The 17,514-nt window shown below is 44.3% G+C and overlaps 1 protein-coding gene across 6 annotated transcripts in view; it reads left to right on the top strand.

The window, feature by feature from the left end:
- The window catches only part of PIEZO2 (piezo type mechanosensitive ion channel component 2), a 252,980-nt gene that overhangs the window by 107,612 nt on the left and 127,854 nt on the right, over nt 1-17,514 (top strand). For all 6 annotated transcript variants that reach the window (XR_015153974.1, XR_015153975.1, XM_086373218.1 and 3 more), the window contains exon 4: nt 9,769-9,811. Coding sequence is in view for 4 of the 6 variants with exons in the window: in XM_086373218.1 (XP_086229344.1) it covers nt 9,769-9,811 (43 nt within the window). In the remaining 2 variants the exon portion in view is untranslated. The remainder of the gene's footprint in view (nt 1-9,768; nt 9,812-17,514) is intronic.

The following is a 17,514-nucleotide window of genomic DNA, read 5'->3' as shown; positions in this document are numbered from 1 at the left end:
CTCTCCAAGGACCTGAGCCTGGGCTAATGTGAGGAAGAGGGGGTTTCTAAGATGCTGTGTTAAGTGAATCACTTCCCATTAGGACATACTACCAACCCCGTCCTCCAAAGTGTTAGGAAAGTTGTGAGTCCTGGAACGTGGCATCTGGTCCCAGATTAGTGTGGGCTGAGAGTTTTGTGTGGACAGTCGACTGTGACTCCAGGTGACCGCCCCCCCACCTCTTAGTTCGAAGCATTCTTCTCCTTTCTTTTACTTCTTAAAACTTTGCTGTAACTTTTAATCACATTGCTGTCCTTGTTGCTTCTCTTCGGCCCTAGACTATACACCGCAGGCGGGCACAGACCATGGACGCTCTGCTCCCAGGTTTTTACTCAGGGCCTGAAATGTGCTCAGCTGCAGCAGCTGCTCCTTCCACACTTTCCGCATGCTCAGTTAAGTAATGAAGTGCAGCTACTAAGGGTCTTTAAAAAATGTGCTTCTGGTATGTTGAGTCCTATGTGCTTAGTCCTCAGTCCTGTCTGACTCTTGTGACCCCATGGACTGTAGCCCACCAGGCTCTTCTGTCCATGGGATTCTCCAGGAAAGAATAGTGGAATGGGTAGCCATGCCCTTCTCCAGGGGATCTTCCTGACCCATGGATCAAACCCGGGTCTCCTGCATTACCGGCAGATTCTTCACCATCTGAGTCACCAGGGACGCATCCTATCAAATGGCTTTTATAAGCAAAAGCAGTCCACTATATCAGTTTCATAAGTTTCAAGTTGTAAATTAATGGGATTTTGGAAGACATTTTTAGTTGTAAATATTAAAAGGTATAAACATGTCTATCATCTTGCTAGTTCTTTGTTTAAGGAGATATCGTAGGGTTTGCCAAGGGGTAGCCACATGGACTGCAAGGAGATCAAAGCAGTCAATCCTAAAGGAAATCAACTCTGAATATGCATTGGAAGGACTGTTGCTGAAGTTGAAGCAACTTTGGCCACCTGACGTGAAGAGCCAACTCACTGGAAAAGACCCTGATGCTGGGAAAGATTGAAGGCAAAAGGAGAAGGGGGCAGCAGAGGATGAGATGGTTAGATAGCATCACTGACTCAATGGACACGAATTTGAGCAAACTTCCAGAGATAGTGGAGGACAGAGACGCTTGGCGTGCTGCAGTCCATGGGTTTGCAGAGAGTCAGACATGGACACAACTTAGCGACTGAACAACAGCAACAACAACATAAGGGAAAAGAATCTGAGAAAGAATATGTATATATGTATTACTGAGTCACTCTGCTTTACGCCTGAAGCTAACACGATATTGTAAATCAAATATACTTCCATAAAATAAAATAATCTGTGGGTGGGAACAGCAGCCTCTCCTATGAGGGCTGGTTGTAAATGGGGCCAAAAGCGGGGTGAGAGCCCTTTCTTCTCCCAACCCACCTTGGACCCTCTTTTTCCCAGACTCTCAAAGGTGAGATACGAGTGTATGAGCCCAGTTTCCTGCTGGTGCCTCGTTTGAAATGGCTCCCAAATGTGAAACTTCGGAAATGCAAAATTACGGTTCACAGCGAGCAGTCAGGAAGAGCTGTTTCTCTTTTGTTCAGACTCTCCAGCCTTCCTTGAAGGTCCAGGAAAAGGCATAGGAATCCTGTCAAGACCATCCAGGATGCCTTTGCCCCTGGGGTGACTCTGCCCCACTCTGGACTCCAGTAAACACAGGATAATGACGGGTCCCCATCACACAGACCAGGGCATCAGCATCACTTAGGAACATCCCCATCACCTGGTTTCTTCTACGGAGCCTGCATCTCAGCAGGGCGCTGAGGCAAGACACTCCAGCTCGTCACATAAACAGGGGTTTTTTCTGTGGCTCTGCCGTGCGCTGCAGCTGTGGTTACTGCCGGGGGTGTTTACACAAAGACCTTTTCAGCAGCAGCTGGGAGGCTGCAGTCAGCCAAAGCCTCTGAAAGTTCTGTAAATCTTGAGCCAGCACAAAGACAAACCAGGACTCTTTTTTCCCTCTCTCTGTTAATGCATCTGAATTAAATCATTAAGCAGGGATGAAGGTGAAGTGCTATAAGTTTCTCACGGATAGGAAGGGGCCAGACATGCCCAAATGTTTCATGTGCTTGCTAAGTTGCTCAGTCATGTCCGATTCTTTTCGACCCCATGGATTGTAGCCCACCAGGCTTCTCTGTCCATGGGATTCTCCAGGCAAGAATACTGTAGGTTGCCATGCCCTTCTCCAGGGGATCTTCCCAACCCAGGGATCGAACCCGCGTCTCTTATGTCTCCTGCATTGGTTTTTTACAGCTAGCACCACCTGGGAAACCCTCAAAGGTTTCACAGCTCTTTCCAAATGTTCCTGCACTTTGAACCACAACTGGGAAGAGATGTTCTGGCCTGTGAAGTGAGGCAGCTCGTAGGACGGTGGCCCCGGATCTCTTCGGGTTGCTAAGAATCACCAGGCTCTCTCGGCTCTTGTCAAGCCAGCTCCGTGGACCCGGATGTAACCGAGTTCAGATCGGGGGCTGTGCTGACTGAACCACCTACTCCGAGTTCATCACATTTTTTCCATTTGCAACACCCCCTTTTCATTGTTTGAAAGTGAAGTGGAACTGTTAGTGCTCAGTCGTGTCTGACTTTTTATGACCCCATGGACTGTAGCCCACCAGGCTCCTCTGTCCATGGGATTCTCCAGGCAAGAATACTGGAGTGGGTTGCCATTTCCTTCTCCAGGGAAATCTTCCTAACCCAGGGATCAAACCCGGGTCTCCTGCATTTCAGGCAGATTCTGTACTGTCTGAGCCACCAGGGAAGCCCTTTCATTGTTTATGTATAGTGTTGTAAGGATGCGGGATTGAAAATCTAAAACTCTGGCTCCTTCTCCTGTGAAGGGGAGTGAGGATCACATGTGAGGCAGAGAACTGGGGACGCAGGGACCCGGTGGGCATGTGTACCTCATTCCTGAGATGTCACGACAGGAACAGTGCACGTGCCCTGCCAGCAGCCCATCGCCTGCTTCTCTTCCCCTCAGGAGCAGTCTGTGGCCATGCTCAGGACTTCCCTTTGTCAGCCTGCACCCCCAAGCAGAGCTCACCACCCTCCTCTGCTTTGTAGACATTCCATTTCCCGTCCTAGCCTTCCTCTGCCTGTCTGTTGAAGGAAACACTGGTGTTTGTTTCAAAGCCCAAGGCCTGGGAGGGTGGCGGGGGGTATCCTGTCTCCTTTCCTAACCATCCGCCTGGGTCCCCACTTCCTCCCCTTGGAGGTCACTTCCAAGGGACTGCATTAGGGACCCTGCCTCCACGGGAAGGGAGGGAATGGCAATCAAGGAGGGACTCCTAAAGGTCTGAACCCCCCAGACTATATACATTACCCATGTCTGAGTTCTTTGGGTTGCCCGCCCTCATCATAAATGTTTTATTCCCCTAGAAATGCAGTTTTTATGTCTCACTTTGACCAAAAGCAGAGAGAGGACAAAATAAAGTGAAGGAGCCCGCCTGCTAGAGTTATCAGCGCCCAGACAAGCTTCTGTCTGCCATGAACAGTGTCCATCTGGATTCCTGGAAAAGCACAGAGAGGGGGCTTCTGTTGTGAGTCCAAGAATGCTTCAGCCTTTGTGTCAGGTGCCACCAGACACTTCGTGTTTGAAAGCACAGTATGGAGAGACTTTTTCAAAGGCGGGTACTTGCTGCATCTTTAAAAGCTGACTGATGGCTTTTCAGCTGCTTCACATTTCAAGCTCAGGGATTGTGCTCTGTGCCAGGAGATTAGTCAGACATTCTTATATGTGCCTGTAATGTCAGCAATATTTATCAGTAAGGAGCATGATTTTGGAGAAGACGCTTGCCTATCCCAGGACTGTTACATCAGCCTCTCTGTGAGCCTGCGGGGAGAGAGAGGACTCCCCCACCCCCCGCACCCTCAACCCATCTGAGGCTTGAAACTCCCCATGAGTCTCCTCATCTGAACAAACTTAGGGTTCTGGGCGGAGAACAGGGCTCTCCATGGATGTCTTTTGGGGCCAAGAACTTGCACTTCAGAAGAGTCTGTCTAAAGAAGTGCATGCATGGCTAAGGGGTTTCAGTCGTGTTCAACTCTGTGCACCCCTATGGACCGTAGCTCGCCAGGCTCCTCTGTCCATGGGATTCTCCAGGCAAGAATACTGCAGTGGGTTACCATTTCCTTCTCCAGGGTATCTTCCCCACCCAGGGATCTATCCTGTGTTGGCAGGTGAGTTCTTGACCACTAGCACCATCTGGGAAGCCCAAAAGCAAAAAAGAAAAGATCCTGACTTCTGAGAGTGTTAAAGGGTGGATCAGATCATTACTGGGAACCAGAAGTGAGGCCTGATGGGGATGCCCAGATGAGACACCTGGGAGTGTGCAGCCTGCCTCCCTCCCCTGCATGTGACCCTGGACTGCGAAGGCCTGAGACCCCATCCCTGAGGCTGCGCAGCAAACTCAGCAAAAGAAAGTTCACAAAAGAAAATACTGACATTGTGTACAAACCTAAGAATGTTTGTTTAATTTGTTCTTATTTCTGAAAATATAAATTCAAAGAAAATGTCTTATTAGAGACAAAAAGATCCATAAAACAATTAAGTCAAGTATATATATTTGAATAAAATTTGAGGGTAAAAACTTTTATAGCGTTAACCAAAATTTTACATATGATACATCACAGTGCAATAAGTCTACTTTGAGAAATTTATCTTAAATAACTGAATAGATGTTCAAAGATATATGTAAGAGGTGTTCAAAACATTGTTATATGTAATAGCAAAAATGTAGGTATAATTTATATAGCACCAGAAATTGATAAGGAATTCGCAGTTTATTAAATTATGTAACACTCTATGTACATTAAATTGATCAAGGGGCCCATATTTATTGACATGGAAAGAGTTACATTATGACTAAAGCAGTGTCATATAGATACTAAAGGTCAGAGCAGGGAGTAATGGACATTACAAAGCAAGAGTATTAGGTAAAGGCAAAAATGATCTTTAAAAACTATACCTGTATAGGTCATTTAGTATTTTTAAAAAGTGTTAATTAAGGAGTGGTAAAGAATTTTTTTCCTTTTCCTTATCTTTTACAGTTACTTTTAATCCCCTAATGATAAATATCTTCTGGAAATTAGTACTCAGAAAATTTTGCAGACCTCACCATTTCATCCAAAAAGCTGAAGTTGCTCCTTGTCTGCGAAAAGTGCATCACGTGTGTACACACCACCCATCGGAGCTTCCATTTCTGTGGTTTGATGGAGCTCAGGCACAATTCAACACAAGAACCTCTTCACACTTGCAGAGTAAAATGTCACTCCTAATCAACTGAGAAGGTTCCATTTTCCTCTTAGAATTTCACATCCTGTCCAGCGTTCAATGTGTGGTAGAATCTTGATTCTTTGATTGGATAGGGAAAACTTTTCCTTTAAAGAGTTAAAAATAATGTCAATGAAGAAAACTCATAAGTGATATAATTTCCTGGTATTTGAGTGTTCTGTCACCAATTTCTGTGCCAGGTCCCATGTTCAGCTGTCTGGCAGTTCTTATGATATATGAAAATGCTTCCATTTTTATAGGAATATGCTGGCAAAAAATCTACCACTTCCATGAATTATTAGTCCTTTTCTGCTAATTATTTTGAAAAAAGCAGAGGTGCAGGTCCAAGTTCAAGCGGCTGTTAACGTCTGGGACATACTTGGTGTAGGACTATTCAATTAGGAGAAAATCGGTGCCTTGTTTGACCACCAGTTTTCTAATTGCATTTTGAAACTTATAGGAAAAACCAAGTTACATTTTTTGTGTTAGAGATTGAGTAACAAGTTGATTTTAAATGATTGATAAAAGTAATCAGTGGGGAAACATAACAAAGTGAGTAACTAATCTACAACATAAAGATAGAAATTTTTACACTTTTGAATAACGTTTATGAAAAAATGAAGTTAAAAACTGAATGGGAGCTTTGGAAAACCCCCTAGTGTTGTAAAGACCCCAGGGTAATTTGTTTAAAAAAAAAAAAAATACAGACCAGAGGCAGGGCTGGGAGAACTCAGCTGTCTGGGTTCAAGTAGCAGGCAAAGTCCTTCAGTTTTCAACCACTACTGCAGAAAAATCAGACAAAATAAAGAACAAGCAGCCCTACTCCACGTGTCTGGGGTACGAGTCTCAGTGTTTTTGTGTGGACTGAGCTCCTGCGGGGCGTCCTGCGTGTCTAACAAAATTCCCGCAGGAGTAGCTCACTGGTCCCGCTGATGGAGGAGGGCTGGATGCTGTAGAATGTCTGCTGTAGACACTTCATGCTTCTCAAGTTAATAACCAGACACACAAAACTTTATGGAGCTAAAAATAAAACATTTGGAATCTCACATTGTAGCCAGATTGTGGCAAGAGACAAATGATAGGAAGGACAAAAAGGAGAGGAAAAGGAAGAAGGAAGGAGAGACGAGGACAGAACCCCATGCCGGACAGAGCAGTGAGGGAGGGAGATAAATATGGTGCTGGATCTGGGGTCTGCCCCCCTCAGCTGATCACCTGAAAGCAGGGAGTTAGTGGTACTGACCTCACGGATTAAATGAACTAATATGTATGAAGTTGGCACCTAATGAGGTGTGAGTGTAACCTGATGGGTTTTTAAAAATTGAGTTATAGTTGATTTACAATGTTGTGTTAGTTTCAAGTACACAGGAAAATGATTCATTATAGGCATATATGCAGATACTCTTTCAGATTCTTTTCTCTTACAGGTTATTACAGAATATTGAGCAGAGTTCCCTGTGCTATATAGCAGGTCCTTGCTGGTTGTCTATTCTATATACAGTAGTTTGTATATGTTCATCCCAAACTCCTAATGCATCCCTCCCCTCTCACCTTTCCCCTTTGGTAACCAGTTTTTACAAGTGAAGAACTGCAATGCATTATTTCTAACTACTTCATCTAAATTGGATAGGAACACCCCCTCTTGTGAACTGTATCCATATCTCTGCTGTATTTTCCTTTCCTGTTGTTTTTGCTGTCCTTTGCTTTCACCTGAAGATGGTAACGTGTTCTAGACTGCTCCATATTATAAATCTCATTTTTAAAAGTGTTGAATCAAGGCAGTCTGCCAGCGACTTTGTTTTTCCTACTTTTCTCTCCGTGTTGGACTTTTCTGGCATAGGAGAATAATATTGCTTTACCATGTAAAACACGGGGAATGGCTTTAAAAGAATTCCCCAGCAACTGAATAATGGGCTGTCAAAAATATGCTTGGTGCCAAAGGATCTGGACACGTCTGTTCCATTTATTGTGTGTTTCTCGTTCCCTCGTGACTGTGCTCACAAAAGACACAAAAGCCCAAACCTCTGGAGTATGTGGTATTTGAGGGCAAAAACCATATTTTCATATATTCAGTCCCATACCTAACATATTAAGGTGCTTAGTAGGGGATCACCAGCAGACAATGATGAGTGTCTATGGTATGTAGGATGCTCAAATTACTAATTAAGTTGACTTCTAGTGATGAAGAAAAGTGTGCTCCCCCATCTCCACCGTGCTTGGTTGAGTGGGTTAATAATGTTTATTTTAAGGAGCACTAGAAGTCTTGTCCCCAAAACTTTTACCTTATTCTAACCTTTTGAATAAGTTTATTTCTCTCAGAAATATGAAACTTATTTCTTACTTAAATTGCCATGTTTTAAAAGCCTGATAGTACAATAGAGCAAAGTCACTTATTTTTATTTTACTTTGATAATAAATTGAGTCTATTTTTAAAAAATCAATATAGGAATGCACTGAGACTACCTAGGGGGAAAAATGGAAATGTGGAAAAATTTTAAAGGTGGCTTGTTTCTCAATGAAAGCAAGGAAAGTCAAGGAGAATAGCATCTGAATGCCTCCCTACCCTGGCTCCCACTGCGACCCTCCCCACTGGGTCCAGCACAGACTGTCTGCTTCTCACTTGGCACAAGGTTCTTCATCTCTCCCACCTGAGTCTCGGCCGGGCTGTTGCCAGCTCCCCTGAAATTCAGCGTGGTTTCTGATTCAGGTTATAATTTTTGACCAGCATCTTAATGGCTAGCATCTTAAGGGCAGGATAACTGTCGTCCAAGAATTCCTGAGCCTGGAATCTCCACTGTCTAGCACGTGACTCACAGGACACATGACATTCTTATGGGGCCCACTCCCCCAGGCCATGAGAAATTCCTGGACTGCTTAACGAAAATTCCACGGCTTTCCTCCTACTCAGCAAAGTCTGTTGGAATTCACTTGGGCAAGAGTAACTTCATCTGAGGAGATAAATCTGAATCTGCTTTAAATTTGTGTGTGGATGCAGGTGTGTATAGTTCAGATCCCAAATTTATCCTGCATCATTTATAGCAGTTATTGAAAATGCTCTATCATAATGAAGTAGTATGAACTCAAGTCCCTTAGTGAGATACCCACTTAGACTAGCTTGGAAACCATCCTGTCTAATGCCCTGGAGGCACTGAGTGGCCACCTGAGAATAAAGTGCTGGGGGGAGAGTTCTCTAGAAAGAAAACTAAATGCCCTCTTGGTTTATTTAGACTTGAGGAAAAGAAGCAGTGTAACTTCTTAGCTGCCTCTGGAGACCCAGTGCTGAACATTCCACTTCCTATTTGCAGGACCAAATTGTATGGAAAGGTGGTGATTATCTTCTGTGATTATTAAAGCAACTAGTACATGACACAGCTCATGGATTTAGGTCTGGGAGGCGAGCAGAGGTGATAACTCGAACAGTTACTGAAGTCCAGTTATTGTTGCCCCAGACAATGCATTGGGAAAATGTGAAAGTGTGGCTGAGCAGAACCCCTGTTGTTCTTCAGCTGCTAATTTGTGTCTGATTCTTTGTGACCCCATGGACTGCAGCACGCTGGGCTTCCCTGTCCTTCACCACCTCCCAGAGTTTGCTCAAACTCATGTCCATTGAGTCAGTGATGCCATCCAACCATCTCATCCTCTGTCATCCCCTTCTCCTTCACCCTCAGTCTTTCCCAGCATCAAGATATTTTCCAGTGAGTTGGCTTTTTGCATCAGGTGACCAAAGTGTTGGAGCTTCAGCTTCAGCATCAGTCCTTCCAAAGAATATTCAGGGTTGATTTTCTTTAGCAGAACCCTGAACTCTTATAAATGCAGACTTTTATTAACATGGTCTTTGATTAAAATGAGCATTTTCTTTATATAAAGTACTCAGAAAATAGTCACGCTTATAGTGTAAGGAGAAACATGAAAAAATAACAGAAAATCATTTTTATACCCAGCTTTTCTTTTGGGGACTTGGATACCCTTCAGATCATGTCATTGGAAACAGCACTTTTGCATTCAGAAGACTTCTGATTAAAATGTTTAGCTTTAAAAATAAACATAAATCCCATGCTTCAGTATTGAGGAGGTAAAGGCATGATGGCCAGTGAATTGGAACATCAGAGTGTCCTCCAGCTTTCTAAATGCCACATGAAGTTAAAAGTTGAATTTTGGAGAGTACAGCTTATAATGTGCTACTATTTCATTATTTTTAACAGGAGAGTGTTACTCATTTTTCTGCTCAGGACACCTGTAGACTTTGAGAGGATGATTAATGGGCAGCCGTGTCAGCAGTGGAAGGCATGGGTGTTGTCCATGGCAGGGGGTGCTCACCCAGACTGGTCTCTGAGAGGGAAGACAGTCACCCCACTTACATGTATCAGTACAAGCAAATCTCTATTAGGTTGTATAAATCTGGACAGAACTGAGTCTTTGATGTGCATTAATTGTGTCCCTTCCTCCCATTGCAGGCTCAACCTGGGAGAAGACTTTCCGACAAATCGGCTTCGAAAGGTGAGCTGGGCTTGGTTACTCATGACCTGTTTATTCCAGCAGTTCACTGATTATCCATTGGTGATCTCACCACCACTACTTCAGTGACTGTGCCCTTGAGTAAGTTGTCATTTTTGAGCCTCGGTTTCCTTGTAAAGTAAACCTTTGATTTATACCATTCTTGCCTGCACACAGATTGAATTTGATGATTAAATAGGGTAATTTATGTGAAAATGCTTCTTCTACTATGAACCAGTGTGAAAGATAAGTTGTAGAATTAGGGCACTGCAGAGAAGAGAGTTGACTTTCTTATTGCTTCCTGATGTCATATGTTATATTCAGTTCTATAGGTTTAGTACAGAGAAATTTATATTTATATTGATATCTTCCCAATTATTAAAATTATCTGATCTTATCTGCTCCAAGTGAAAGGCTGAGATCATGTCACTCTTAGCTAAAAGCATTTCTGCACCAGCATGTCCTGAAAAGAAAAAAAGTTGACTCATGATAACATCAGAAAATGTGCAGATAGGCTCAGTATAGCCCTAATGACACCATACGGACAATTTAACATCTCACAGTGAACTTGCAGCATCGGAACAGCTATTGAGACAGAAAAGTAATTAAAAATTTTTTTACTCTAAAGGTAGATTCTTTTCAGCATAATAGCATTTTTGCATTCAGAAGACTTCTGAATAAAATGTTTAGCTTAAAACTTAAATGTAAATCCTGTGCCTTGAGGAGGTAAAGCCATGGTGTCCAGTGATTAGAATGTCAACAGCCCTCTAGCTTTCCAAACACCACATGAAATCAAGAGTTGAATTTTGGAGAGTACAGCTTACAATGTGCTACTATTTCATTACATTTAACAGGAGAGTATTACTCATTTTTCAAAATGTGTCTTTAAGTGTATCAATCAAGCTGATGGAGTGCTTAGAGCATATGAAAAGAAAATTAAATACCTTAAAATGCATTATTTCTCCAGTAGTAAGAACAGATACCTCATCACCAGGCTGACTGTGATGGCATTTCTGTTACCATTTGTAATTGACTCAAAAGTCTGTTTATTTCTCTGCCTGCTTGTCAATGCCATCAGCACTGTCACCATCGATCTCTCAGTGAGTTCTCATGGTTGGTCCTTGAGGTTATTGGATGAAGTTGGTTTGGGGCAGGCAGATCTGGTGGACAAACTTTCAGGCTGAAAATCACATGCAGCTTCGTGTGTGTGAGACCTTCCCCAAAGCATCTTTCTCTTGATTCTTCTTTTGTGTATCGACAAATGTCAAAGATAACCAAAGAAGCTGTTGTTTTTGTTTTAGTCTTTAAGTTGTGTCTGACTCTTTGCGACCCCATGGACCATAGCCTGCCAGACTCCTCTGTCCATGGGATTTCCCAGGAAAGAATGTTGGAGTGGGTAGCCATTCCCTTCTCCAGGGGATCTTCTTGACCCAGGGATCGAACCCACGTCTCTTGCATTGGCAGGCGGGTACCACTGGGCCACAAGGGAAGCCCGCTTGTTTGTTCACTCTATCCCTAAACCAAGGTTTATTGTAAACTTACAGAAGTCTTTCAAGACCCAAAGTCTTGTCAAGGAGAGAAGATAGCAAATTGAACATCAGTTATTTTTCTCCTGGCTTCAGGAAGACATTGCTATACTTGCTTTGTCCATTTTTAGGGTTGGATGGGACTGAAATATTGTAAAGAGAACCTCAGATACTGTGTCATCATCCCTACCTAAGTCAGTGTATGTCTGTGAAAAAATGGATGTTCTCTTGCAGAATCATGATGCCACACTGGTATTGAATACAAGTACCAGCCAGTTCTTAGCACCATCTAATACCAATCAGTGCATACACTTCCTGATCATCTCAAAAGTGTCATCTAATAGACACTGGTTGAATTAGCATGCTCCTAAAGCCCACACTTACTATTAAATTTTTTTCAACTTTAAGAAGTAAAAAAAATTTTTATTGAGTTATAATTAACATACAATATTATATTAGCTTTAGATGTATGACATATTGATTTGATATTTTTATACGTCATGAAATGGTCACCACTGTGTGACCAGTTTCCACTGTCACCACTGATTCTGTTCTGTTGCCACATCTCCCCCTCTGTATTGAGATTGTGTCCCCCGAGTCTTTCCTAACTTCATTGGGTTTCTCTTCCTGTCACTAGCTTCTGAGGAAACCAGCTCCTCTGTCTTGCAGCACCGCTGTCTTGTCTGAAGTGTCTGTTTGTGGCTTTGTTTACCTTGTCAGTCTACCCTCTGATTCACATAAACTCAAATCGCTCCTCTTTGGCTGCTGGGGACAGCTTCATGGTGACTTCTTGTCCTTTGTCAATGGCTGCCTGGTCTTTTCTCATTTCTGTCCTTCTAGCACAGCAGGAGGTACCAAGACCATCCAGGATTTTGGACCTGGCATCCACCATCTGTCCTGAGGGTGGCCATCTGGGCATTTTCCAGCCTTTGGCTCTTGTAATGAACAACCTTGTGCACATCTGTATTTTTGCCAGGTATTCTAGGGATAGATTCCTGAGTACAATCAAAGAGTAAATTTTTGTGGAATTTTGATGAACATTGCCAAGTTTCCCTAAAATTTTGGCAGCAGTTTCGGCAATTATTTCCCCAGAGCCTCACCAACATAACGTGCTGTCATACTCGAGGTTTTTTTGCCAGCCTGATGGGTGAGAAATGGTAACTTGGTGTCCTTCTAATCTGCGTTAATCCTGAGTCATTTTTCTATAGAGTGGAGCTCAGGCTGAGGTTCTTTGCCATCTCCTGAGTGGAACTCTAAGAGAAAGAGCTTCTTCTTAAATGGCTAAGGATTCATTGATCTGCAGGATTCGGCAATTGAAACACTTTCTTTCTAGTTTGTGTGACCTTAACCTTTTGCCTACTTGAATAATGATGTAATGAAAACAATTGCCATGTACCAAGGACTGTGTCACATCATTTTCAGTCTGTGCAGCAGCCCCACAGACCAAGGATTAGCAAACATTTTTCTAAAGAGGGAGAGGCCACATTTCAGGTTCCATAGGCCATACAGTTTCTGTGGTAGCAGAAGGCAATGAGCATGCTTTGTCCCAATAAAACTTTATTTAAAAAAACAGGAAGTTGGCAGGACTGGCTACTGGCCAGACTTTGTGACCCCATCTCACAGGTAAATAAACCTAAAGAAAACCAAACAGCTACCCAGAGAGCTGTAGCCACACGCATTGACCTGCGTTCAAGAGAAGGTCTGCCTGGCTTTCTACATCCAGCCACACTGAATGCTTGAATTATAGCTTTTTTTGCTTTTGTGTTGTTTATATTTCCTATCCCTGTAGCTCTGGGAACATTGTCTTTAGTCTTATCGACTGTTCTTATTTTATGAATATTTTGAAGAAAGTCAGGGAGTAAAATTTGCATATCGTAATGCCTCTCTAAATGGGTATGCTTCTGAAAAGATGTATACATTAAAATATTATTAAGGGATATATTGAGTGAAAGCTGTATTTTTGAACTGTAGGCTAAGTTTGGTGCACATCCCCAGTTTTAGATGTTATCTTAGAACATCACCCTTTGTTTTCCTGTGTTGTCACATGTTTTCTCCTGTAAGGGCAGGAGTTGTCTCTGCCTTGCATCAAGTGTCTTGAAATACAGAATAGATATTGATAGATGGGGTTATTGTGCATTGCCAGTTGCAAAGACTGTGTCATGCAGTGCTGTTAAACATGGCCTTGCTTGATTTCTTCTCAATTTTAACACCGTCTTTCTCTTCAAGGGAATTCCAATTATATCCTAAATGAAGCTGTCTGGCCCTTTAGAGCCATTGTGAGCGATATTGATCCTTTTAGTACTGTGTCCTTTAAAGTTTGCCCGTCAGTCTGTTTGCTAACAGTATTTCTAAGTGGTCACATGTTAAAAAAAAAAAAAAAAAGTGACTGAGTCAGCCAAACCTCAAAGCTTTCTCCAAGAAAAAGAAAGCCAAGTTGTCCTCTGCTGTACATTCTGTGATGGGGAGGAAGGAGGGAACCTAGGGAATGAGCCTGCCCTTGTAGTAATATTGCCATGAGATACGTCCTGGTGAGCAAACTAAAAGACCAGATAGAGGGAGACACGTGAGGACCTGATTCCATGGCAGCAGCGTCCGGGAGCTTAGCAGATGTCTGTAAACTGTTTCATTGTTTTCCCGCTTTCCTGCCTGTGGTTTCTTCAGGACATGGCAGCTGCTGGTACCCAACAACCCCACCTCCTCCCAAACCTCCCCAGGTCCACAGCCACCACCCTCAGGCTCCCTCCTCTGTCTTCCAACACCTCCTGTCACAAAGCCACCAAGTGTGTTCATGATCTTGTGTGGACTTACTGTGCGTCATTCTAGACCCTTGCTGCTGAGGTGTATGTCTTGTCATTTTACACCTGCTAGTGCCAGCCCAAGGGTTGTCCAGTGATAGGCATTTAATAAATGTTTCAGAAACAAGCATTTTATGAGAGCACTAGTCCCATTCACTAGGTCTCAACACTCATGAGCTGATCACTTCCCAAAGACCCTCATATTTTAATACCATCTCATTGAGGGGTTAGAATTTCAGTAGGTGAATTTTGAGAGAACGAAAACATTCAGTCCATAACGTGTGTCACTAACTCCCATACAATTGAAAGAAAAGTTAGATCTTATGTTTGAGACTTTTATATCCTATGATATCATATAATCCATTTCATTGGACTTTACTCATGCAGCTGATCAATTTTGCTGTTTTCTTTGATCGGCTGAAATACCTTGGTTATACTCGAAATGGAAAGTAAAAGCTATGATTAATATATGCACACATGTGTGTGTGTCTGTGTGTGCATGAGTATATATGTGTGTGTATTGTTTGTGTGTGTAAAATAAAAGTAGGTGATATCCATTTCTTAGGCTGTTGAGAGCTTTACCTAACTTTGACTTCCAACTTGGAAAGGAACTTTTTTTTAATTCAAGTACAATGACATCATTTAGTAAGTATTTGGTGAACAGATCTATTTTTCTTCTAGAAAAAAAAAAAGATGTACTCCTTCCTCCTTTTTCCTTCAAAATATGTCTGGAAGGAAAGATTTTCTGATTTGTAATCTCCAACTTCACTAAGTCAGGTCCCTAGGACTTAATATAAACAGTCTCTGAATGAATGAGTGATAAAGATCAGGTCCTGTGCAGAATGGTGCATTCATGAACTGAAATCCCAAATTCCCAGGTGGTAAGCTTGGCACCTTGTTCTGTACAAAATGTGAGGTACCAAGCCAGAACGTTTTATATTTCATTAATGACATGAGCAAATGAACTGTGTAATAGATCTCTGAAAGCTTTTTCAAACCTTGGTGCAGACAGCACCGTAAATAATAGGAAGTTCACGCTGTTTGATACGGAGGTAAAATCTGGATGTTGAGTCTGTAGAATGGAATGTTTTGGGGAATCATGCTAGCAGATACTCCCAAGCCTCAGTTCAGATTTCTCATTTGCTCTGCATCGTGAGATCCTGAAATTAGCTCTTTCATAGCTGTAACTGCAGTGAAATTTATTTCCCGCAGCCCAGCCAGGTAAACACCTCAGCTCGCGACCGAGTATTGTTGCTTTCATGAAGCAACAGTTTGTATGAGGCAGATTTCAGAGGAGCTGTGTGGGTTTTACATCAGAATCCTCAGAAACCCCATCACCCACGGTGAACAAAGTGGAAACAGTTCCTCCTGGCTCTTCTTTTTTCCCCCGACTTATCTCTACATGCTCACAGCCACACAGACTTCTAAACGTACACGAAATCTTGGAAGTAGCAAACGTGACGGTGTCGCACACCTTCCAGAGTCTAGTGGTTTCATTCACTCAGTGGTGTGTAAATGAGGATTCAGAGGACTAAGTGACTTCTTTATGCAGGACCAGGTGGCATTAAGTCTTTTGCCTTGTGAAGCCTGTGCCTCCTCTTCCCTAAGCCTTGCGGACCTCTGAAGGTCTTATCACACAACAGGAGCGCTCATGGCACCTCAGTTGATCACATCCCTTGGTGCCAAGGGGGCTCGGGAAGCTGTGGTCAGGCAGGACCCCACTCGTCTGAGGCCGGTGTATTAATCTCTTACCCTGCCCTCCCCAGACCATCCTGTACCCACTGCCTCACCCATGACGGACTCCCTTCTGCCTCTGAGAGGCTCTGATGTCCAAGTCCCCCTTCCACACCCTTCCTGTGGTCACTACTGAGGTTGATGCCCACCTCACTCTTCCTGGGGATGGAGAAGTGGCCTGGGGTCCTGTCATCCAGAGAGCAAGTGAAAACGCTGGTCAGTGAGCAAGCCAGCAGCCCAGGGATTGTAATCACCAGGTGGGAACAGGCAGAGCAGCCTGGGGTACCCTCACGTGGCCGTCCTGACCCGCCTGCCCCACACAGAGGGAAGGTTGTCTCACCCGGTCCTCGCAAGAAGTGGGTAGGTTTGAAATGTCCACTCTTTGCTCTGACTGGTGAGATGCACTGACTGAGGAGTCCAGGCAGGTCACTGCTTTCATCCTGGAGTGAGCGTGTTTCTGTGGACGCGCTGGTGTCTCCCGCTGGGATGCTGATGGACGTGCGCTGTGCTGTGGGGCAGCGGGGCCCAGTCCTCAGGCATCTGAGTGCAGCACTGGTTTTACCCTCAGAGCGGTAGACTCCAGCACATTCCAGAAAGAGGAGCATAAGGTCCAAAGGAAGATGGCAGAGATGCTGTTCTGGTTGACTCTTCACTGACGGTGGGGTCCCTGGGCTGAGGGGCTTAGTGGTCAGTGTCTATCCCCTCACTGCCCCCCTGCACCCCTGGAGGGCTGCGTGTCCTTATCCACACGTTGCCTAAGTGACTTTTAGGGAAAAAAATAAAACCAAAGCAGACAAACAGAAACAAAGCCCACTCCCTCTGTTGCCAGGCACGGGGTCTGAGGAAGTGCTGCCCCCACCATGGGGTCCCAGGGGTGCTTCCTACTCTGACCGCCTGAGTCAGGCCCCACGTCCCCAGTCCCACTCAGGCCGGAGGCTGCCCGCTGTGTAACCACAGTACCACCCAGCCCAGTTCCGTGGGGGCTCTGTAGTAGGATGGAGCTGCCCCACCAGGTCTGGGTGTTCTCTGCTGGACAAGCCAGGGGAGCCCCAGGTTTCTGGACACACATTCTCTCTGGACAAACAATAGCTGGCTGAGGCCCAGGTAGGGGAGGAGGAACCAGGTGGGCGCTCAGGCCAGACTCAGCTCTCCTTCAGGCAATTCCCTGTCGGTAAGGAGGGGCCTGGATTGTGGAACCCAAACACGTGGGACATAAGATGCCGTGTGCTGGAGGACGCTCCCGGGCCGGGCAGGGCCCAGAGCATAGCAGGCACTTCGCTGAAGGGCTCGTTCAGCTGCCCTGGGAGGATGAGAACTTCATTCCAACCCTTATGGAAACATTCAGTGCCACTATAAGAACTTACTGTAAAAAAATGATGATTTCTCATGTAAGTCAGGAAAGGAGCATTTATATATGTAGACCTGAGTGGGGGGCGGGTGTGGAGAGAGTGGAAAAGATGGGTAAGAAACACCCTGTCCTGAACTGCTGACCCACTCTCAGTGGACTCCCCAGTGCTCAAGGTTAACAGGGACAGCCTTGTGTTCATCATCATCAGGGGCCAGAGCATACGGACCCAGTGTGGGCGGCTGCTTTCGTGGTGGTGGATCCTGGGGGTCAGTGTTTGCACAAGGAGGGTCCTGAGATGGGACC

This window comes from Bos grunniens, chromosome 24 (genome assembly GCF_055505025.1).
Source record: "Bos grunniens cultivar Pamir isolate PY7600 chromosome 24, Bosgru_T2T1.0, whole genome shotgun sequence".
In the NCBI taxonomy this organism is placed as follows: Eukaryota; Metazoa; Chordata; class Mammalia; order Artiodactyla; family Bovidae; genus Bos; species Bos grunniens.
Note: the sequence above shows the minus strand (reverse complement) of the source record. Positions and strands in the feature narration are given on the sequence as shown.